General features: G+C 40.1%; 1 protein-coding gene across 50 annotated transcripts in view; it reads right to left on the bottom strand.

The window, feature by feature from the left end:
* CELF4 (CUGBP Elav-like family member 4) overlaps nt 1-23,390 on the bottom strand; it is a 618,876-nt gene that overhangs the window by 204,645 nt on the left and 390,841 nt on the right. For 49 of the 50 annotated variants that reach the window (XM_030467206.1, XM_030467167.1, XM_030467190.1 and 46 more), the window contains one exon: nt 16,660-16,708. In XM_030467206.1, the coding sequence (XP_030323066.1) occupies nt 16,660-16,708 (49 nt within the window). Of the gene's footprint in view, nt 1-16,656; nt 16,709-23,390 lie in introns of those variants that run through there. The other variant, XM_030467183.1, reaches the window with a different exon arrangement.

Below are 23,390 nucleotides of genomic sequence, written 5' to 3'. Positions count from 1 at the left end.
TTGTGCAAGTCTGATTTCCTTTGGAAAGAAGGAGCAGGGGTTTAATTGTCCTAGCCAATAGATGGGACAACTTCTAGAAAATTGCCTCCTGTTGCCTTCTTAAGGTGTTGCTTTAAAGACAACTCAATGGCAAAACACCTTCTGGATTTTGAAGGCATCACTTTAATGCCTCCCTGTGCCAAGCGCTCCTGCTGAGCTTGAGCAGCTATGATACTATCATTGGTGAAGGTGTTATAGGTGCAAGTGTGCTGAAAACAAAGGTGTAGAAGAGAAGGACAGCTTTTCAGAAGCATGCCCTTCATTTTAAAGGGCAAGGCCACGGCTTTGAGAAGCTGAAGAATTTCTCTGAAGTACGATTTTGTTTATGCTCAGGGGTATTTATTGTTCTAAGATTTCCTGGCATTTGGATGGTCTAGGTAGAATGGATTTATGTAAAAAATGGAAAAAATACCCAACAAAACAACAAACCTGTAAAGGAACTTTAAAAGGATAACATTCCAACCCACTGTCTGTTTGGGGGATTTTATTTGGATAGAGTTGCTGCTGAGCCTTTTGTGACCAGACATTTTTAAGAGTTTTACCTCACGTTTGTATGGCTACATGCAGGAGATAATATAACTGGCAGGTTGTAGATGATAGATTCCTACAGCACAGCACATGCAGGGAGGTCAGGAATGGGGTACATCCTCTCCAGCATGATAACATTATCTTTTTTTATATTCCTCATCCACAGGGGAGATACAGGTGGGTGGGTGCTCAGGTCCTGACAGGCTGGGCCCAGAGGGAAATCCCCTCCATATTCCCCCCACTGGTGAGCCCTATGCTCTCTGATTTACTTTCTAGCACACTTCCAAAAGCCTGGAGAAGACTCATGCAAAGTTGATATGGGGAAAGAGGAGTAAAATAATAAAGAAGATGGCAAATTTTAAGTAAAGCTCTGAGCAGGAACTTGAAGACATGAATTCTGCTCCAGCCTACATAATGAGAAGCAGCTCCCAAATGACAATGAATCATTGTTCCTCAGTTTCCTTTTCCACAGTCTGAGAAAGGCAAAGAAGCTGGTTTTGAAAGAGGCTTCAAGAGCCACTGGGAGAGCTGCAGAAGGGCTTAGTATTATCTACATCACCCCGCAGAGCAGCATCCATTTTACAGCCATTTTTCTGCCCTTCCTTACTTTGCAGGTAAAGGTGAGGAACTATAATTGCTGTTACAGGAAAGGGGACAAGAAGGAGATGCAGTTGCACTTTGCACCCCACTGCGTGCTTTTCTTTTGTAAGGAATTCACAACTGGCTTAGTATTTGAGGTCTGGTATTAGGAAGCAATGCCTAACTGTGGAGAGCTACAAGAACTGGAATACAGGAAAAGAAAATGGAAAAGAATAAACAACCTCAACAGTCAGAAGCATACACACAAAGGTAGACAACATTCTGAAAAACTTCTATGTTGGTTTCTTCAACCCTCAACCTATTCTTTTTGTCACTAACTAGACAAAATAAACTACAGTTTTCATTTCAAGCAGTTGCTTTTTTGGCTGTAATTTTTGTTGTGCTCACATCACAGCTCTAAAGGCATTTGCAGGAAGGGAAATGAATGTGTGGCCTTCCTGGTAGCAATTCCACTAACTGTCTCTGCACCTCATCAGGCTGTGAAAGGCAGAATTCACACCATGAGAAACAGCCCAGGAAGAGAGTCCATTCACTCTCTTCATTCATCTTTTGAATGTCTTTTGCATGCGTTCAGATTGTATCATGATGTAAGTAATGCTGAAAGATTCTTTAAAATTCGCTTTTAATTGTCGGCTTTACAGTATTCAGCTTTCAGAGAGGGAACATGATTGTTGGAGAAAACTCAAACAAGCCAAATACCAAATTAATGTCATGAGGATGTTTAAGGCTCAGCTACTTGGACTGTTCTCAAGAAAACCTTCCATGGAGGGCTTGATCCAAAGTAGGCTTTGGACTGAATCCTACACGGTTTAGCGGGTACAGATCAGTTTCAGACTTCATCTCTGTACCTCTGTAGACTTACAGATTTTCACATATTAGAGAGAAAATCTTATCCCCATTCAGGACCAAACCACTTGTTCTGTCTGCAGAAAGTCCTGCTGGCAGTGAAAGCATTTGCTTATGTGGAAAAGACACAGCTAAGAGACTAGTTCATGAAATCTACTTGTCCATTAATGGGTGGAAGAAGATTCAGACACAGTAACAGAAGAGTGCATATTACACCTTCCAAAACCCCCTCCAAAATTTAAGTATTTATGACATGCCTCACCAGGGGTAATTGGGCATTTGTGTTGTGAATACCCCAAATGTAATTTTTCAAGCATGTCAATTGATGACTGTGAAGATTTCCCTGGATTTTCATCCTTACTCTGAAGGCAAAATGTATGGGGTCTATGAGCTCTGCTGGTTCATGTGATCACAGTGGGTTAAGCCAAGGGCCATGTATTTGTCCATGATCTATGTGGAACTGATGAAGAGCTACACTGGAATTGTGTCCTGATCCAACAGAGAATCATAGAATTTTCAGGGTTGGGAGAGACCTTTAAGATTATCTGGTTCCAAGCCCCCTGCCCATGGGCAGGGACACCTCCCACTAGATGAGGTTGCTCAGAGCCCCTGCCAGCCTGGCCTTAAAAACTTCCAGGATGGGGCTTCTACCATCTCTCTGGGCAGCCTGTTCCAGTATCTCACCACCTTCATGGTGAAGAACTTCTTCATAACATCCAGTCTGAATCTGCCCTCCTCTTGTTTGAATCCATTCACCCTGGTCCTGCCACTATCTGACATCCAAAAAATCCCTCACCAGCTTTCCTGTAGCCCTCTTCAGATACTGGAAGGCTACAGTATGAGCCTCAAAGCCTTCTCCTCTCCAGACTGAATAACCCCAATTCTCTCAATCTGTCTTCACAAGAGAGATGCTCCAGCCCTCTGATCATCCTTGTGGGCCTTCTCTGGACACACTCCAGCATGTCCATGTCTTTCTTGTAACAGGGGCTCCAGAACTGGACACAGTATTCCAGGTAGGGTTTTACAAGAGCAGAGGGGAAGAATCACCTCCCTTGACCTGCTGGCCACACTTCTCTTACATGACTTTTTCTTCATCAAGGGTGCAGCAAGGGACAGCACTCTCACAGCTTTTACTGAGCCTCTGTGAAGTGGGATCAGATCCTGCAACCTGTTTTCTGGTTTTCCTGAATGCAATGGCAGGACCATGAAAACAGCTACTAGCTTCAAGACTTTACTTTGAACACTTTACAGGGAGGAAGACCAGCTTCTCAAAACAACAGTCATTGGAAATCTAATGTTCTACTCCAGCACTGCTACATGACAACACTTGTGGCAGCTCTTTCCCATTTCCTGACTGAAATAGCAGCAGGTACATATGTGCCCACTGATGTAAACCTATCTCCTGCAAGAAATGGAATAGGTTTTATGTGAAATACTGCCTTGCACACTTAATACATCACTGCAGCCTGAGCTGTAGGGAGATGCAGATCACCCTTGCTCCAGAGCAAGCAGTGATATCCCAGAGAAACACAGAGATACAGCCAAGGTAACCCAGCTGTCAGGGACAGAGCAGACATTGAATAAAAGTCCAAGTTGGTCCTAGGTTCTGGGCTGTCCTTTTCTGCTCATAAGAGAAGCAAGTGACAAAAGAAGCCTAGCAACTTCCACCAGCATAATAACAATCATTACTATGCTAGGAGACTGGATGGATAATGCAGTCCCAAAGCATGGACATGAGCTAATGTCATCAGCATTGGTATAAATAGGTGTCTGCATTTAATTAATAAATAATAGGCTGCAATGCTAATCTCCTTCTGCTAACTCTTTTCTAAAGGTGCAATCTATTAATCACATGTCACTGACAGCCTGGTCACTTCTTTTTTTAGATTCAAGACAGAAAAAAAATAGCTAGAAATAAATGGATCCTAAATACAGCAGAGCAATTGAATAGCACAGCCAGCATTATGATCCACTGCTGATTTCAATCCCTAGCTACAAGTTTTTCCCCCTAAGGACATATATAATACTTTAAAAAGAGAGTGAAGGCTTGCAATGTTGTTAAAGGTCAGCATGTTACTAATGTCTGCAAAATGAAGGGTTTTTTTCCCTGATTATTTGCCCATAGAAATTCTACTGCTCTACAATGTCTGTCGACATGCAATAAGGCCCAATTCTGGGGCACTGGCCAAGGCAGATGAGCTATTCCTATAGAGAACATATGGGGACAGCATAACTTTATGAAAAGCACTGAAATATCTCACCTTTTTGGCACATGGGAAAACTAGGAAGCTAGAAACTCAAGGAGAAGAAAAAATTGTGTTGGTATGGAAATGGGGTGTGGGGGAACTGATAGCACAGCTCATCTGGGGCCATAGAGAAAGAATCATGCAAATTAGTTCCTTTGCCTTTGAATATTCACTTTCTATGTGATTTCCCTCTCAGTACTCTGAATAAACTCCATTTTGTCCATAGCACAATGAAGATTTTCACCTGTTCAACTTCAGGATTGTTACCCTGCTGTGCCTTTTCTAGGGTTTCTTTAGAAAAACCTGGAAAACTCTGCACCAGGAAAACATTGCCCCTCATGATTTTGTTTGTGGGAGGTAGAGGGAAGAGGGGAGGCATATATATTTATTTCAAAAAGCAAGTTTCTCTCCAAATTATTTTCGTTTGAAAATATATCTTATTATCTGTAGTTGTTACATATAATGTATCACAAAAAAGTATCCTTGTTAATTGATCTGTTTTTCAAAATGATTAAAAGCTTTTCAGAAAGTTCGTCTCTGCAATTTCAACCTGTTTGATATCAAAGTTGTGATGAAGCCTCAAAAGAGTAATTCTCTGGCTATATTTCTTTATTCTTCAGTCAAATGCAAGTCAGAAGTCTCAGAACAGAATGTCTGGGTGAAATTTTACAGTCAGCTTATGCAAAAGGTTAAATGAGATCTAATGATTCCTTCTAGATCTAAAACCTATTCATTCCCTTTTAATCTAACCAGAAACACCAGAAGAATGGCTAGTGCTCCAGTGTTTTGGCCTTTCCTCTCTAGGTCCAAACACTACAGGCTCTAATAAAAACCACATTACCTGTGATACCAGGGAAGAGTGCTGGATCACACGCTGAGATCAAGGAGAGACAGGGATAAATTCAGCTCATCACAATCACTAGAGAATACACTGGCATCAGGATTTGAATTTCTATTGTAAGACATGATGTTTGAACTTTGTTTTGTTCTAGGCGGCTCTGGCCCCTTTGAAGAGTTCCCTGTAAAGAGACAGTTAATATTTCAGGAACCCTACACCCCAGATTCCTGCTGCACCTTAGGTTTGCCTCCCCTGCAGCAAGTGCCATGGTGGCCTAATGGTGTCCTTGTCAGTGCAGTTGTCCCTCAGGCATCTGTAGAACCTCTGTTTCTTTTCCACTAGCAAACCTCTACACTAAGGATGGACATCTCACCTTAACTGTAACCAAATATGCCAACCTGGAACACACAGTATGAGTTTGCAGAAGGAGGGTCCTTGCCAAGAAAGAGACTAAGATATTTGTGGTCTTGCATATGTTATTCAGGATGCCACTTACATTGTTTCAAAGGATGTGTCCCCAAAAGGACCTTTGCTTGAAAGCTCTCCTTGGTGTTTCCTTTCCCTAAGTAGACCATAACTTCACAGCCCATGTCCTGATGTATTAGTTTCACTCCCAGCTGAGCACCGAGAGTAATGCTTTTTCTCACATCTGGGAAAGCACTATCTGGCAGGTCTGCATCCAGACACTGTATCTGGTCTCATCTTTAGAGAGTAAGCTCTTAAGGAAAAGAGGGTGTTCAGTATTGTACAATGAACTTGATGTCATGGTTCATAACTGGTCTCTCAGGCACTGCTGGAAGTTAGATAGTAAATAATTAGATTTCTGATCCAGGGAGTGACGAGACTGCTTTGGTTCAGCCCAATCTCTAAAGTCATTAAACTCATACTATCTTCATTCCCTCTTGCCTGAGGTTCTGGCCCTGTCTCCCACAGCTCTTTCCATTAGCTATTCATAATACTAATAGTCACAGTCGTTATAAATACACAAAAAAAGACCCAAGAATGCAACTTATTCAATGCACCTTACATGGTAGCAATATATTTTCATGTTGATTGGATGGCTGCTTGAAGTCTTGATATTTTGTGGTTTATAATCAATGCATCTGGCCATTCATCAGTGATTCAAGAGATAGAAGAAATAAATATTTGAGGGAACTAATTGCCATTCATGCAGCTGTTTGTGGGCAGGAAATAATTTACTAGCTATGAATTACTGCATACTAGGCTGATGCTACAGGAAAGCATTCCTCCACTAAGGGCAGTCCTAATACATCAGAGATATTGAACACTCTTTTAGTCTAGTCTTCTAGTTTATTGGGCAATCTTGTGTTACGAATCAAACCTGCCTTGGCATGGAATATTTCGAGCTGCAGTTCCCACATGCATGAGCAGACAATGATTCCTACAGGAACAGGTCTGGCTTGGCTCCACTGTAAAAGTGACAAGAACCATCCTCACAAAGTTGACTTGAACTATTTGTAAGATTATCATGATTTGGGGAGATTTTCAAGGGGAATATTTAGATACCCAAGGACCATTGACTTTATGTGAGATTTGAGCAGTGAAACACATTTGACACTTTTGAACATCTCTATTTATCAAACCAAGTTACTTCTGTGGAGCTAATGATTAGAGAACCTGAGCATTTAATAATTTCTAATGCATGTATCCTTGCAGGACCAATGCAATTTCATAGGAGGAAACTGGGATCAGAGCTAGATGTTGGGCCAATTTTATGTATCTATTCAAACAGTCAAAGAAAATATTAGTCTCCAGATAGAAATGAAGTGAGAATAATAGCCTGACCATAAGTAAACTCTTCAAGGTCAAGGACAACATCTGTGTCAAGGTAAGAAGTTAAGCCTCAATCTTCTGGTGTTCAGCCTTTTGCCCCATGCAAGAGCTTTTTCTTCCTCCACACAGGATCAGGATGCAAGACTGCCCTTAAAACTGAAAAGAAATGAAACAGTCCTTCACTAATTGAAGCCAACTGTTTATCCTTCCTGGGGGAAAATGTTTCAGTGCAGTGCTGCCTTGAAAATTACCTCTCTACAAATGATATTTCAAGGGACCATATTAATTTTCCATCACAGATTCCAAAACAAGCTGGTTTTTAAGATAAAAAATATTTCTCTTAATTATGAAAACACATTTTAAAGACACTGATGTTCTACACTGTTTTTAATTTGAGGCTTTTTTTTTTTTTTGTGAGTTTACTTTCAGGCATGAGGATGGGAATGGTACTGAACCCAAACACTCAAATGAAAATTTAATTTAAAAAGGATTTAAAATTGATCATATTATCTCTATTACTCAGGCTGATTGGGATACAACCCTTCATATTCTTCCCCTGACATTGTGAAGCAAACACATTAATGGAGTAAGATGCCTTCCTTTTTTTAGGACAAAAACCTCAGCATGTCCTGTGATCCATAGGTTTCATACAGCAATTTTTATTCATAGATCTTAATTGGGGTTTTAGAAAAGTCAAGTATCATCATTCATATGCTACAGATGGAAAACTGCAGCATGCAAAGGTGAAAGTTGTGATTCATCTTACCTCTCTTCAGGTGTCTAAAAGCACGATATCTAAATATGAGTTAATTGCCAAAGGTTCATTTCAAATTCAGTGGAGAGAGAGAAAAGGGAAACTTCCAAGAACCATTTATCCTATCTGTCTTAGGATGGGGTGAATTACAGTTTGGAATTCCCTCTCTCCTGGTACTTCCATAGAAGGGGACTAGATGACTAACTTAGACTGTATGACTATATTTAAGTACTTCAGCTGGGTAAACTGAATCCCAGCTGAAATAACATTTTTAGGACAGTGGCACAGAAGCCCTATTTAAAATTTCTTCTGTCCGTAAGTCCAAGGCTCCTAAGAGGCCCAATTTCTGGGTAAAAGCACTAGATAGAGTTTACTCAGAGAGCTGAATTATTTGCATAGGGATTTTCTACCTCCCAAACTGATTTAACATACATGCTGCAAAATATATATATAGCAATTGGAAAATATTGTGCATGCCTTGGGGAAAAGTTTTCTTGACCTACAGTGTCTCCTGAGTCTCAAAACTTCTTGCAAGCTGTGATGCTGTAATCTGGAATCTCAGCAAGAAGGGGACAGGATTTTTCACATTGAAATTCCCACTCAGAGAAGTGAGAAAATGCAGGGTTGAGCCAGCTTTACCTTAAATTCTTCAATTGTAACCTCTATGTGCTGACAGATGAGAGTACTGAATAGAGTCCAGACATTTCCTAGCTCTTGTATAACACTAAAATTCACTTTTCAGAGGGAACCCGGATAACTCTAAAGTCAAAGGTCTTTGCAAGCATGCATTAAACTGGAGGAAAATAAGAATCAGGCACAGAGCCTTATGTGTTGAACACTGGAGTCCATTTACACCCTGGCAATAATTTCGGCAGCAGGACAACTTTATGAACTGCATCAGAACTGGCAAAAACAAGCTTAGTTATCTAGACATAGGGTTTTAAAAGTGTTTAGGTGTTTGGAAATTAACACAGGTAGAGCTAGATGGGTAAAGAAATATGCCTTAATCACATTTGTATGTCAGATGCATGCAGCCCTAACTTGCCAGAAAGAGATGAACTTCACAGCCAAAGCAATGATGGCAAGCAGGGCAGTAAGTTTGGATAACTTGTAGTATTTTTTGTTGTTAACTGTAAAACGTGACTCCTTTTATCCCAGTCCTAAGTGACCTGCAGCAAGTAAGTTTTCTGCCAGATGCCTTAGTTTCCTTTGTACTAATCCTTCTCTTCATCATCCGTCTATACACCCTGTTTTCTACCAGACCTCTGCTAAGACTTCCACCTTCCTGCTACAGCAATCAACAGCAAAGGAATTTTGACATGGAGAGAGAGATTAGATATCATGCATTACAGGTCTTCCCCAGGGGTTGCTTGTGCATTTTCATTAAAATATCCTTTGGTAAAATGCAGAAATGCATGCACACAGCAGGAATAAAGACAACACCAAGCTCCTCATGCCTAACTCGCTGCTGACTGTATGGGTGATATTGGTTCATCATTGCTGATGGAGCTGGGCTTGAACTCAGTGTGAGAACATTTTGATCCTTTGTGTATGTCAGACCAGATGTACAAGAAGGAAGCTTGGAAAATCTCAACAAGCAAATGAGATCTGTAGGGTGTGAGCATCAGTCGCCCTTACTTCATTCAAGAGGCAGAAAAATAGCATATAAGTTTCCTTTCCCCCAAAGGCTTCTCCAAAAGAAGAGCAGACCATGCCTGCTGTTTCTAAAGAAATGACCATGGAACCATGACTTCAAGTTCATCAATAGAAAAATACATAATAAATGTCTGGTTATTTTGACTCTTTTGTGAGACAGTTCATTAGAAACTTCATTTGTCTACATGGATTGCACTTTTTCAGATATATCTAATAAAATGCACATTGCTTCCAATAAAGGGAATGCATTTGCTATTGATGTGCTATAAACTACTATACAGAGAGGTGTTATTATATCCCTGTGTAATAACAAGCCAATTATAACGATCAGCAAAACCCTTACAATAAAGTCAATGCACAAGGAGTGATTATCATAATGCATTCTAACTGTTCAGTGCCATAAATGCTTTGCAATTAATTGTGGAGAGTATCTATAAATGTATTATTAATGCTGTATAAAAACCCATTGACAAGCAACCCTTACATTAAAAAAAGATACTAGGATTGTAATGTGTCCCTGAGTTCACCTAGGAGGTTGAGATGTATTTACAAAGGTGGAATTTTTTATAGCATTGCAATTTTTATTTCTTCCACTCGCTTCCTCTCATTGCTTCTTCCATCCTTGCTCAGTTGCTGAAAAACCGCTGAATATCACTGCAGTGTGGGTGGTCTCAATCATCCACCATACTTGATTTTTGGTCCTGTACATATCATTTTGGATACAGCTACAGGCTTTCACTGGTGTCTTAACCCTGTCACACTGACAGCCTGACATGCATGAATGCCAAAGGCACTAGCTGAAAGAAATGAGCAAATAAAAGTGTATCACCACCTAAGCAGACAAAGCAGGAAGGGGGAGAAGGAGAAGGGAATTGGAGTTACATAACTGATCAAAAGTCATGTGGTAGTGGAGAAAAGAACCAACATCAAAACCTCAAGGCAATGAACTCCCCAGCCTCTCCCTAGGCTCTGCTCTAGGCTCTCCTCCTTCTTGGCAGTAAACTATTAGGTTACAGATGCTTTATGAAAAATGTGCAATATGTTTATTTTCTTTTTATTCCCTTAATGCTTGATTCTAAAAGGTTGTCCTAAGGACATGTGCTAGAACACAATGTCCTGTGGATCTTTTCCAGTTCTTATTGATGGGCACACTTCCATCGATTTCAATCACAATGGAAAGGGCAGACGTGAACAAAAGTTTGATGTCCCTTATATTCTTTCAGCAGGCGAGTGTGGAATGGAGCACATCAGCCTTCAGCAGAGTCATCAAAAATAAAACTCTACACATGAGGATCCGCCAGAGCCTTTTTTCTCCCCCAGAATTAAGTTTTACCAGACAGTGGAGAGCATGAATGGGGTCATCTAGGGCCACTTTGAATTAACTGATCCATTTGCATGCTGGTACATTCTGCCTGCTTGAAAATACATCCCTGTGAGAACAACAGGGTGTCAGCTGTCAGTAGGGTCATGCCATCCTGAATTTCCACAATAAAACAAGAGATTTTCTTTTCTCATTCACTGTAATCTGTCCCAAAACAAGCCACAGCTAAAAAGAGATTTTCATGAGTACTAAAACACTCTTTCTAAATCAGGTTTATCTTAGGTCTAAAGGAAAAACACCACAGATTTTAACAGACATTCAGACCTGAAATAAAAAGCAATAGACAGGTTTCCTTTGAACTCAGTGTCTTTGAGCTTTTCTGTAGAAGGCTCCATCACACACAATGGGGTCTAAATCTCAGCTGTTCCTTTCAAGGCTGTGGCTTCACCCAAACTGAGAGAAAGGAATATTGTCCAAATACAGGCAAGTTTCTTGATTCTGCCCTGGTCTCAATGCATCCCTGTTCACATAGTGAGAAAACCAGGACATAGAGGCAGAGGGGCAGAGTGATGCTTAAGTCTGTGGAATATCTAAGGTGGCCTTCGGGGTCTTAGGCCCAGCTTCTTCCCCAGCCCTTGACTAGATATAGAGAAGCAAATACACTTCAAGGTATTGACATTTCTCCCTCCCTACACTGCAGCATCTCTGACAGCCATTCCTCTGGAGCCCATGGGGAATCGCTGGTACAGCGAATTCCACAATGCTTGATGTCCCAAGCAACACAAATGGCTCAGAAATAAGAAAGATATGAAAATTACAAAGGTAGAACCTTGCTGTGTTCACAGGTCTGGACTTCAGGACTTTCTGCATGCAGGCATAGTATAAACTCCAGCAGTGCACAAGAGGAGATGCTGGGCTCTGTCAAGATTTCTATCCCTTTATTTATCCTTAACTTTGTTCTTCAGACCCTTCTTGGCCTAAAGGTCTGAGCAACCAAAACTACTCTTTGCAAAGTGCTTCCAAGAAAGAAGGAAAGTGTTCCATGTGGCATTGTTATACTAGTGTGAAGCTAAACTAAGCTGAAACCAACCAGTCTTGCTTGATTGTGGCACATTAAAAGGCCTGTATTGGGATAGTACCTGCATGGGAAGCTTTCTGCAAGATTTTTACCATCAGCACAAGCCACAGAATTCTAATCAGGTAAATGGAAAACAGCTAAAAAGCAAGTAGCTACTGGAATTCTGGTCTCAGGTGTTCATCACAGCTAATTCCTGCCAGCTGCAGCAGAGACCTAGGAAGAATTATGAATGGCCTGGATGAAATAAGAAATAGATCCAGACTTTTGTCCTGGAAGAAAATAGGGCTTACAAAGTGTGAAGAAGCCATTCTGGCCCCAGTCAATGTTACTGAGTTGATGGAAGAGAAAAAATAAAAAGACCACAGTGAATTAAAAAGGCACCACTGTTTACTGTAAATGAGTGCTTGGATATTTTACCCTGGATTTGGAATAAACCAAAGCCTTCACATTGAGTAACAGGTAGAGAGGTGATGCAAGGCAGTTGAAATATGAACTCCAAACCTTCCAGCTGCTGCAATCACATCCCCAAACAACAGACAAAAAAAGACACTACACATATCTCCTCCAAACATGCATAAACAGATTTTCAAGAAAGAACAAGTTCAGACAGAAGCTTTAGTAGATTTGTGAAATTTTGAATGCAGAAAACACTGCCATGTAATGAACTTCAGGCTCTCTTGTAAATCTCTCAACAACTTTTCTGCAGAACATTGCAGACATTCAACCCTAAACGACTTTGGACATTGTCTTTTTATTTTCTTCAGTCCAGGAAACATTTGTATCTCTTCCATAAAGTTCAGGAAGACCCTAAAGCCAATGTGAATTGTTTCTTGGTAGAGAAATTAAGATTGGGCCTAGGTAATACTCTGTGTGCATCTTAGCATGCCTTCCTTTACAGACTTTCGTCTGTCCTTTGAGAGGAATGTGGGAGCAATGGAGCATCTAAGCATCACTAACAGAGTGCAACTAGAGTAGCAGAAGAGTCCTTTTCTTTAAAAAAATGTTATTCCCTGTACAACCTAGTGGGACCTTGGGGCTGCGTTTATCATAGGTTAACTCCACCAGCTGCAGCAAGAGTTGTCTAGTGAGAGATAGAGATATTGTGGGTAAAATAAGAAATGGCTGCAAACTTTTGCCCCAAACCACAGAACAGATTTGAAATCTTACCCTAAGTTTACAAAACTTTAAGTCATTGATATCAACAGGCTAATTTTAGAGCTCAATAGGAGACACAGAAACAAGAATGTTCATCAACAACAGGATGAAAAGAGGATAGAATTCTATGAGATTAACTAGGATTTCTCCTGTGCAGAATTTAATATAGGGTTATAGCTTACATCCCTAAAAACATACTGGACTACATTTTCATGATAGTCTATGAGGAAGTAGTTTTTGGGTATTCAAGCTAAAACTTGGACAACGAAAATGCCAATGAGAGTTTTTAGGATATCCTTAATAGAGCTAGAGCTATATTCTGATTTTTCAGATTGACAGACAGAATTGTTGCCTCTTTATCATATTCTATCAGTTCCATTACCGCTAAAGTCTCTACAAAATGTCAAAGGACTCTGACCTTCTGATCACTTACTTGAACTTTCATGAAGTATTTTGTAGAATAAATACCTCTATGTGATATTTTGTAGTTTGACTATACACACACACACGCAGACAGGCAGGAAGGGAAAATGAATTTTTTTTCCATTAATTTAGACTCTTTCCCTACAGAAATGTACTGAGAATACATTCATTTCTAGTTCCTGTGAGATTAGGCAAATGTAAAAAATGTAAATTTTTATTGAAAAGGATTGCACTCTTTGTCTTGCTCCTAGTCCAATATGGAGATTAACAAACAAAATAACAAAACCAGGAAAACTAATAAAGGGCACTCAACATTTCCATTTTGTTAGGTTGCGTGCACTTTGTGCCAAGCAACATTTTGAATTCTGCCCCAAGCCTATATGGTCTGATAGTCTAAATTGTCACTCAGACACACTAAATGCTAGCACACCCACTTTAGGTGCAACTGAAAATCAAGAGGCAGGAAGGATTAAAGATCAACCAAATCCAGACCTCACAACAACTGGAAACAATACTGAGCAGAATCTGATTGGCAGGGGGAAGTTTTGAACTACCATAAGTTTTGGGTTATTGAAGAACTTACTGGAAAGTCAAACATTTGTGTTTTAGAAAAATGCAGGCATTTGTCCCTATAGAAAACACAATCTCATTTCCTCAGATATACTGCTCCCCTTTACCAGTAAAAGCCTTCTTGCAAACTACAGTTTAAAAGAGCACTGCATTTTTTCTTTGATACCTGAGCCTGGCACTAATATTTCCCATAAACCAGATGACAGAGATGCATTAAAACTGTGGGCTTCGGGCAGAACAAAGTCTTGTGCTGTGCAGAAGAGCTTCTTCATCTTCCAAGCCCTGCTCTTCCCTCACATCCCATCCTGATACATAAATGAGCTATAATAAACTACAACTTAAGTTTCTCTGCTGTTGAATTTGACCTTTATCTTCCAGCCCTAATGAAGCCTTTTGATGTGCTCCTAAGATACACAGTCTCCTTTTTAGCATTCTGTTTTCTGTTCCTTTACTTTACCGGTTACTTTAACCAGTGGGTCTCACAAAGAATGTAAGTTTTCATACAGTGCCTCCCTTGGGCCCCAGTTGTTCTCTTCTCCCATAGCTGCCCTTGAGAAATGCCATCCTGAAACATCACCAGTCCAGAAGCAGCTTGTCAGTGGGGAATTAGGACAACGTGTCTTTCACACCAATGATGACTGTATTCACCTGGCCCTGGCCTTATGAAAACTAACAATAGAATATGGGAGCAATATGAGAGCAAAGAGGGTGGGAAAAGATGAGGTTTGTGTGTGTTGGGCTGATAATAATCTCAAGTACAATGGGTAGGGAACCACTGGATAATGTGGAATCAAAAACTTTACCACGGGCCTTTGCTATTTAAACCTCCTGAAAGCAGCTGCTCTTCACAAAAGAGTTTGAAAACCCTTCTCAGAAAGCCAGGCATGTGTTCTCTACTAGTGATTTGCATTAAAAAAAAAAAAAAAAAAAAAAAAAGAGAAAAAAAAAAAAGAAAAAAGAAAAAAGAGTGATTGGGAGCTACATACCCTGTAGGCGCACTAAGCAAATTGGCCAGCCTAATTATTATTTTTTGGTATGTCTAATTAAATAGACAAAAGGACCGCCCTTCACTCTTGCTGTCGGCACAGGCTTCACTGGAATGTGCATAATGTCCCCTCATTTGCCCAGGCAGCTGAGCCTTTCCCTTCTCCCCTGGGAGAATGGAATTGACAACTGCCCATGGCTTACCCACTCCTACTCAGACACGGAGCCAGATCGTGAGATGGGAAGGGAAAGGGGCAAATTGACCTGGTTCTGTTAAAAAACACCCAACAATTCTGTATGATGTGACATGCCTTTGTTGCAGGTCAGAAGCCTGCTGTGGCCCTTGACAGCAGAGCTTGCCATTACAGAGCCCATCAAATACTTTCTGCACAGTATTGGACAAATTCACTGGAATTTACTTTATGTGGACTTTGAAAAGTACAATATTTATCTCTGAGATTTCTGGAGTTTTTCCAGCACTCAGCTCTTCTCCTGCTCTGCAATTACATGGCAACACAGACCTTCCTTACAGAGCTCCTGTTGACCTGCTGGTTTCACCACTCCGTAACACCAGCCGTTCAATTACAAGCTACGTACAAAGTCTTCCAATGACTTGAGTCACTGGAGAGTTTCAGCCTCACACTGACGCAAGCAAAGCCTCTGGAATCTAAAGCTTTCAAATGAAAAAAGAATGCAATTTCAGTGACTTTTGTCTATCAGGCATTTTACTCCTTTTAAGTAGTTGTTGCTGGGGATTTCCACTGACAGCTCAAAGAAATTCATCCCACAAATGAAGAAGAGTTTACATCTATGGTGGAAATTAAAGAGCTTTCACACATCTAAGAGCCTCATCCTTACTAAATGACAAAATCTGCTCCTACATTTATATGATGCATAAGAACTTTTGTTTTTACTGCAATATATGTAAAAGACTTTATTTTTTCCCTGTAGAGATAGGGAAAGAGAAGAAGGAAGCACCATGTCATAATATATATATGCATATGCCTATATATATGTGTACAGATATTAAGAAAAAATCAGAATGCTAATGTTGTCAGCAATAATGGACCACAGCACACTTTCTCAGTGAGCTCCGTGTTTGATCTGACAAACAGGCCACTATTAGAAGAGTACAGTGAAATATCACCACATCAGTTCTGGTAGAAAACCTTTTAGAGGAAACACCTTATCACGGGTGATCTATTGAACAATCACTTAGCAAAGCCTTCCAAATCCACTGTGCAGGATAGAAAAGCAAAATACAAGATCCTGATTTCAGCTACACCTGTGCAAATCCTGAATAACTCCCTGGGACTGAGAGAAGTCTTCAGTTTCCACAAGAGGTTTATCCAGATAAGCTGATACAGGTGTAGAACACTTTGCTACACCAGAATTAGCTTTTTTTCCAAATGCAGAGTTGCTTCAGTCCAAACAGAAACAGCATGGTCAGAGAAATCATAAAATAACTGCTTAATCCTAACCAAATTAAACACCTCTGCAGCTCAGCCCAACATAGGTCTGAAAATCCTACGTTGCTGTCACTGCTGTTAAACTTTGTTAAGTCAGCTCCTGATGCTTCACTTTTTAATGAGGCAGTTATTTGTTTCCCAGGCAATTGCTGGCACCTGCCTGCCTTTTAAAATCAAATAATAATTGAATATGAGGAAAGTGAGATGAAATAAAGGAGATTTAATAAAGAGAATCTTTGCTGCACAGGGAATTTCTTTGGCAGTGATTACGTTACTAATTGATCAGCACATTGCCTGAGAGAAGCCAGAGAGAACAATTATACTTAGTACTGTGGCTGAAAGCAATGCAGTCAACTACCTCCTCGGCTTTCGCTGTCCGCTGGTTTCACCTGGATAGGCCTGTTCATCTGTAAGGGAGAGCAAAGAGAAACCCACAATTAATGGTGGAACCAAACATTCATATAGCATACATTTGCTTTGGTTTTTTTACCATGCATCATAGTTTGCACCAGAATTTTCTCCATGAGTAGAGCAGTTAGTAAGCAGAGAAGTAACAGCAGGGTAGCAGCTGCATCTTGGTCTCAGGTAAATCAGTGTCATCCCATTTACCTGACAGGGGCTTTGTTGAATTACTTCAGGAGAGGGCTCTGACTCATTTCACACAGGTCATGAAATTTTAAACACAACTTTATAAATTTTAATAGTTTCCAATTGAGACAATGCTGTATCAGAGTAGAAATGCTTTGTCAGAATATCAGGATCAGCGAAACTTTAATTGCAGAGATTTCTTGAGCTTGTCATGTTGAAAAAAAATGGAAAAGCGGATTCTACCTCCACTGCTAGCTCAGTGGGACAGTCACTTCTAACATTGCAGACTAGGTTTCATAGCAGGGGAATACAATTTGGACTTGGTTAGTCCATGTGCTGTAAGAGTGCTTGTTATTGAGATTTATTTATTTATTTATTTATTTATTTGGAGAGTGGAGAAGAGTAGGATATGAATCAAAATGTCTCCTTCTGTTGCTTTTTCAAACATCATTTTTCTATCTCACATCAGAATTTGGGCAAATATACAAACCCTTCCACTGTGCTGTGAATAGGATTTCTGTTCTCTGACTTATTCCTCTCTCTCAACAAAAGCACTGGGGACCATAACTGTCCCCAGAGCTGTTCACTCCCAGGAGGGAGGGCAATAGATACCCATGATCATCATCATTGATGGTGCCTAGCATGATGTAGGCATCTGATGAGCAGGCATGAGCACATATCCCTTGTGTTAATAACTGCAGATATGGATTACATCAGAACCAGCTGAGATTTTCAGTTGAAAGCCCTTCCTTGCCTTTTCCTCCAAGTCACTTCAAGCATATGCTATGCAGATAGACTATTCAAAATATTTTTCTCTGTGTGACTACCCCTGAGTGAAATGAAATGATCCTTTAGATTTGGCAAGTAAAGAAAGTACAAGTTCAAACAGGCATCAAAAGGAGCAGAAAGTCAGAAGACAAGACATTTTTTCCCAATAAAGTCAGAGCACAAACTGGGTGGTGTGTGTCACAGGATGCCTCCAGGTGATACTGTCCCTCTCTTACTGATGGCTAATTGCATCTGGGCAGCAAGGCTCTTAGTTTTTTTCTTTTTTTTTCCCCCTAATTTCATTTTTTCTGAAAGTAGTACATAATCATTTAGATTTATTCTAATTGCTCTGCACGCATATTTAGTAATAAAAAGTTATCAAGCTGGCTGACAACTAGGTTAAGATGATGGAGAGCCTAGCAGATCGTGCTGCATTGTTGTCTCAAGAGGAAAATGTACTTCGCCATAAAGTTAGACTCGCACTCAGAAAAAGGAGAATCAATGGCTCCAGACACTACTGAGCAGCTTCTACTCTCATGTATGACTATCACCCAACAAACTTCAGAGAGCTGAAGTGCTAAAACCAACAAAGAATCTGGTACTGGATAAACCATGTATCAGCCCCTGCTTCCACAACTGTAAAGACCTGTTTGTCATACTCATATCACAAGATATTAGCAGGACTGGAGGAAATATATTTAGCAGCAGCAGCAGAATAGACACCCTACCATCAGGGTCCTGTAATGACATGTGAACAGACCTAAAGATCTGACATCACATAAATGAGGGTAACTTATGTCATGTAACTCCAAACTTCTAATAGGAGTAATCCTAAAATGCTCTTTAGATTGGTGGCTGAAATAAAAAGGATGGATGGTCCTCTGCAGTGCCTGTTCCTCTCCACTGATCACACAAGCAGTTTATGCAGTTAGAGTTAAGTGAGACGAACCCCATTTTGGCACTCATACACGGGACAGTGAAGCCAAACTTCTCATTTATTATGCTCTGACTTCCTCCAGCTGCTCAACCACTGTGACTGGTTTGGGTTTACAGCAGGTTGGTGTTGACAACATCCATGTACCATGGTCTGACTTGAGAGCTGTTAAGTTGTGACACCTGCACTCACACTACAAATTGTGGGTTCCTTATGTGGACACGATGGCTGATATAACTCCCATGGTCAGAGGAAGGTGGTCAGGGGTCCTGGATGCTCACTCCAAGATAATCAGAACCTGCATCACCAGCATTCAGTAAAATAAATAGTCACAATAGCCAGGAATTTTGAGGAGAAGTGCTGCACAGAGCCCTGAGAGGCAATGCCTAGAGTCCAAAATGGACACTACGTTGCAACGAAGAACACTAAATAAATCTACCAGTGTAGGTGTTGATCTTAAGCCTAATAAAGGCCACAAAAATCCCCAGTGAGCTCAAGTAAGTTTCAGATCCAGCCTTTAGAAAAACTAGACAGAGGTTTTCTTGTTGTTGAGTGGTTAGTTTTCAGAAGATGATTTTTAAATTATCAGCCAATTTTGCAAAACTGAGAAGAAACTAATGTATTTTGTGGGTAATTTTTTTTAGGTTGAGAAAAATAAGAGAGAGGAAGGAAAAGCTGGGGAAATTAAGAAGTAAAAGGCTAGTGTAATTTAATGTGAATTATGATTTATACATTTGACAATTTTTTTATAGACCAAACAGAAAGTGCTGCCTGCACAGACCCTGTGATACAAATTGAGATCACCTTGACATGAAAGACACCAGTTATAGGGAGAAGAAATTAGAGGAGAATAATTAAGTTTACAGTCTTTGTCTATGGATTTTTTAATTTTTTTTTTTTAACACAGACACTCTGGGAGCAAGAAGTTGGTACAAGGAACATGGAAGATCTACGTGGGGAAATAAAATGGCAGAAAGATGTTCCCTTCTCAGTCTAGGAAAATGTCTTCTTGGGAGAAGGAAATCCAGAGGTTCAAGCTCTCTGGTTATACTTTAGGTAAGAACTGTCATGAGCTTAATGCAAAGAACCCAAAATTTATACTTCAGTCTGCTCAATAGTGTTAAGGGAATATTGTTATGGACACCTTTAGTAGCTGCTCTGTCTTGGTGGACCCTGAGAGTGTGACAGGAGAAAGATGATTTGCCTATCTGTTAAACTTAATACCATGGGTTAATTAATTGACAAGGGATCATGGGAATTACATATGTGGCTGAAAGGTTTTATTGATCCCTACCAGTAGAAGTCTTCAAAAGACAATTGACAACATGGGAAAAGACCCGGGTAGACTGATCCAGCATTTGAACTGGTGGGTGGACTAGAAGAACTCTGTTAAACTTTCCTCAGGGATGTGCTACACTTCTGTCCATCACAATGGGCCTTCTTTCCTCTGCCCATGGATGCTCTATGTGCTTGCCTTTGAAATATGATCATGGTTCCTTATTCTAGATTATCTCTCTTGGGTTGTCACTATGAAAGAGGTATACTTCTTTACTATTAGTTAACCAAAAAAGAGTTTACCTTCTTTTTAGTATCCCTCCTATCCTTTCAGAACCGACTAATTTTTTTTTATTCTCTATATGAATTGTGAGGATTCCAGATATTATGGTTCCAGAATGTCTAATATTCATAAAACCACTATAAAAGAGGACAGGTAGTTTGTTCCCACTCATGATTTACGGTCAAGTTTAATGACAAACTTTGAAGTGCCTTGTGCAACAGCAGTGCCAAAACAGAAGTGTGCTGAGGACTACTGAGGCACAAATAGATTTATACAGGAGCCAAAAAAATTAGTGTTTCTAAAAAAATAGTGTTTCTATGAAATATGAGAGACAGTTTTCAAATGGGTGGCCAGAGGATGGCAAACCAAAGTTTTGGGTATTGGGCATATAACAGCTGCGATTAAGCTGCATTTCAGGAAGAGAAGTTTCAGGTCTTTTTTCCACAAGTGCCATAAGCACTTGGATTCATGGAAGAGTTGGAACTCCAGCTGCATCATCCTTCTCATTTTCTTTTGATCCTTTGCACGTTCACCTCTTCTAAAAAACACCTTTACTATCACCTTTGCCCACCTTGTACAAGATCATCCTACTTGTTACACTTCATACCCTTCATTTTAGCTTTTCCTTTCTTTTGCTTAAAACCAACCCCCTTAAATAATGCCAGATGTCATCTTCTCACACCGACTTGCCACTTGCCCCACCTACCCCCACCTCAATACTCCCTGCAAGTAGAAAAGCAACATCATTTTTCATGTCCAATTACAGCCACCATGGTGCCACCGTTAAAAGACAGCGCAGGTACTCCTGTCAAAAAGGGTTTGAGTTACAAGAAGCGATGAATTACAGCAAGCCCTTTTTCAATTCTCCACAGAAATGAAATGTCAGAGCTTGCTGCTGTATTTTTCTCAGCACCATCAGCTACAGGCCACTGCAAGAATTAGACAGGGGACAGACACTTTTCCGCATCATGATTTTTTTCCCCTAAGGTTGTCGTTTTCTCTCCCACCAACCTTTTTCTGTTCCTTCTGGCTTTGATATTAATTTAGAGCAGGTAGAAGGATCACCTGGGAAAGAAGAGTAGGAAGCAGAGACAGCAGATTTTTCACTGTCTCCATCTTTCTTCCTCTCACTGTTCCTACTACCCTTTTCTTCCCTGTCTCATGCACGTTTTCATTAGTCACTGATATACTTGGAGTTTCTAGCCAGGACTACAGTTCTACTAGTCTTGAGAAGAGCCAAATGCAAAAATAAGAATAATGAAAAAGGAAAAACCAACGAACTCCCTCAACCAACCAACCAACCAAAAAACCAAAACCAAAACAAATCAAAAATTAAAAAGAACCAACCCAAAAAAAAAAAAAAAAAGATGAATTCACCTTGAATAGCTTCAAATATGATCTGAGATATGATGGAAAATAGAGAAGAAGTGGGAAATGCTCAAGATCACTGAAATGTTACTGAAGGTTAAGAAGACGGTGTCTAAGGCAGAAGAGAGATTTGTTAAGGAGAATCCATTGGACTTACTGAAGGAACAAGCCACTTCAGGTGACAAAAAGTGATTCTGCAGCTTGTGTGATGTATGAGACCATGGAAGTTGACCATAGTAAATATCTATCTAACAATATTCTTTCCACACTTCCTTAGAGGGCTTAAGAAGTGTGAATACTCCCTCAGAACAGATTAGAGGATTTGATTGAGGTTTTGTATCAAAAACTGTAAGGAAAGATACTCTATTGTCCATGTTCCCTGAAATTTCCAGAGAGCCAGGCTAGTACGAAGTAGAATGCAGAGATATAAGCCTCCAGCTCCACACCAGCCTTATACATTAATTAGGTCATATGATTACCTCTATCTCTTTCTCGGCTTTCTTTCTGTATAGTGAAGGTAAAGCTCCCCCAATGTACCTTGAAGGTGGCTGATGAAGGAAATGTGTCTAAATGCAGGTGGTAACAAACCAACCAGCCAATCAAGCCAACAAATGCCTAGTTATTTCTGTGCCTAAATTATGTGGGCAGATACAGTCTCAAATGACAGAATCTTCTTGCTCAATCATGTTCTGTGCTTGGTATTGTATGGACATTAACTCTCTCCAGCAGTGATGAAAGTCTACTGCAGCCTAATCACAATGTTCAGGGTGGTGATGTGAGCTAGAAAATCTTAGCAAATGATGACTTGGCACTACTGCAATTCTGTACATGCTGGCTACTCTCATGGAAGAAAATCCCATCTCAGAAGAATGTTCCTAAAGATGACGTATAACTTTTGGTTATTTCATGACATAACTCAGATGTTAATCAGAGGTATGAATAGTTTAATAACCACCTTGAAAATCCCAGAAAGAATGGTTGATTTTTTTCTTCTTTAGTGGGAAAAGTTTTTCTGTTCATAAACCTCCCCCAAAACATTGTGAAATTTCTTTTTTCCACTTCTGCCAACTTTTGAGGAATCTGCCATGTACACAATAGTAATCCCTCTGAAGTCAACATTGATATTTGTGTGACTAAATGTACTGGAAGGAATGTGTTTGTTGGAGTGGTTCATAAGTTTTAAAGCACTCATCAAAATCTGCTGTGATTGAAGACCCTAAGGAAATGCAAAGTATATTAGTGTCAAAGTTGGAAAGGCCAAGAAAATCACCTACAATTGAATTCTATGTGTGTAATTGCAAAGTCCAAGTAAATCACTCTGTGCTTGATTCTGAGTGACATAATTGAATTACAGTGATCTAAACTAGGTAGCCATAAGAGTGAATCCAAAGCAATCTCCACTCTCAGAAGAAAGAAAAAAAGTGAGGGCCTAGATCCTAACCTTGGGGCAATTTCAGTGAATATTACAAAATGTGGATATCTGCTTCAACATGGCTAGCTACACAGCCAGCCTTCTTCATTTATGGGTCGAAGCTGTAAGGCAAAGAGCAAAAACCTGTCCCATGGGAAGAGAGGGAAGTGTTGTGGTTGCATGAATTGCTATGTGAATACATGTTGAGCATACTTTTGTGTGAGCAGTACAAATTGGTACAATGTTGGATTAATGAAAGAGTATGAAAGTGTAGGGAGAGGAAATATTTTAGAAAGTTTGGTTGGAAAAAAAGACATGTTGGTCTGCATTGTAGAAAGAACTTACAAGTAATGAATTGCATTAATTGAAATGACTCTATCCCAAACTTTATCTGGCTAGCGGACTCTTAATTTCTCCCTGCAACCTTCTTTCCTACCTGTCAAGATGTGTGTCATAAACATG

The sequence above is a fragment of the Calypte anna genome, chromosome Z (genome assembly GCF_003957555.1).
Source record: "Calypte anna isolate BGI_N300 chromosome Z, bCalAnn1_v1.p, whole genome shotgun sequence".
NCBI classification, from domain to species: Eukaryota; Metazoa; Chordata; class Aves; order Apodiformes; family Trochilidae; genus Calypte; species Calypte anna.
Note: the sequence above shows the minus strand (reverse complement) of the source record. Positions and strands in the feature narration are given on the sequence as shown.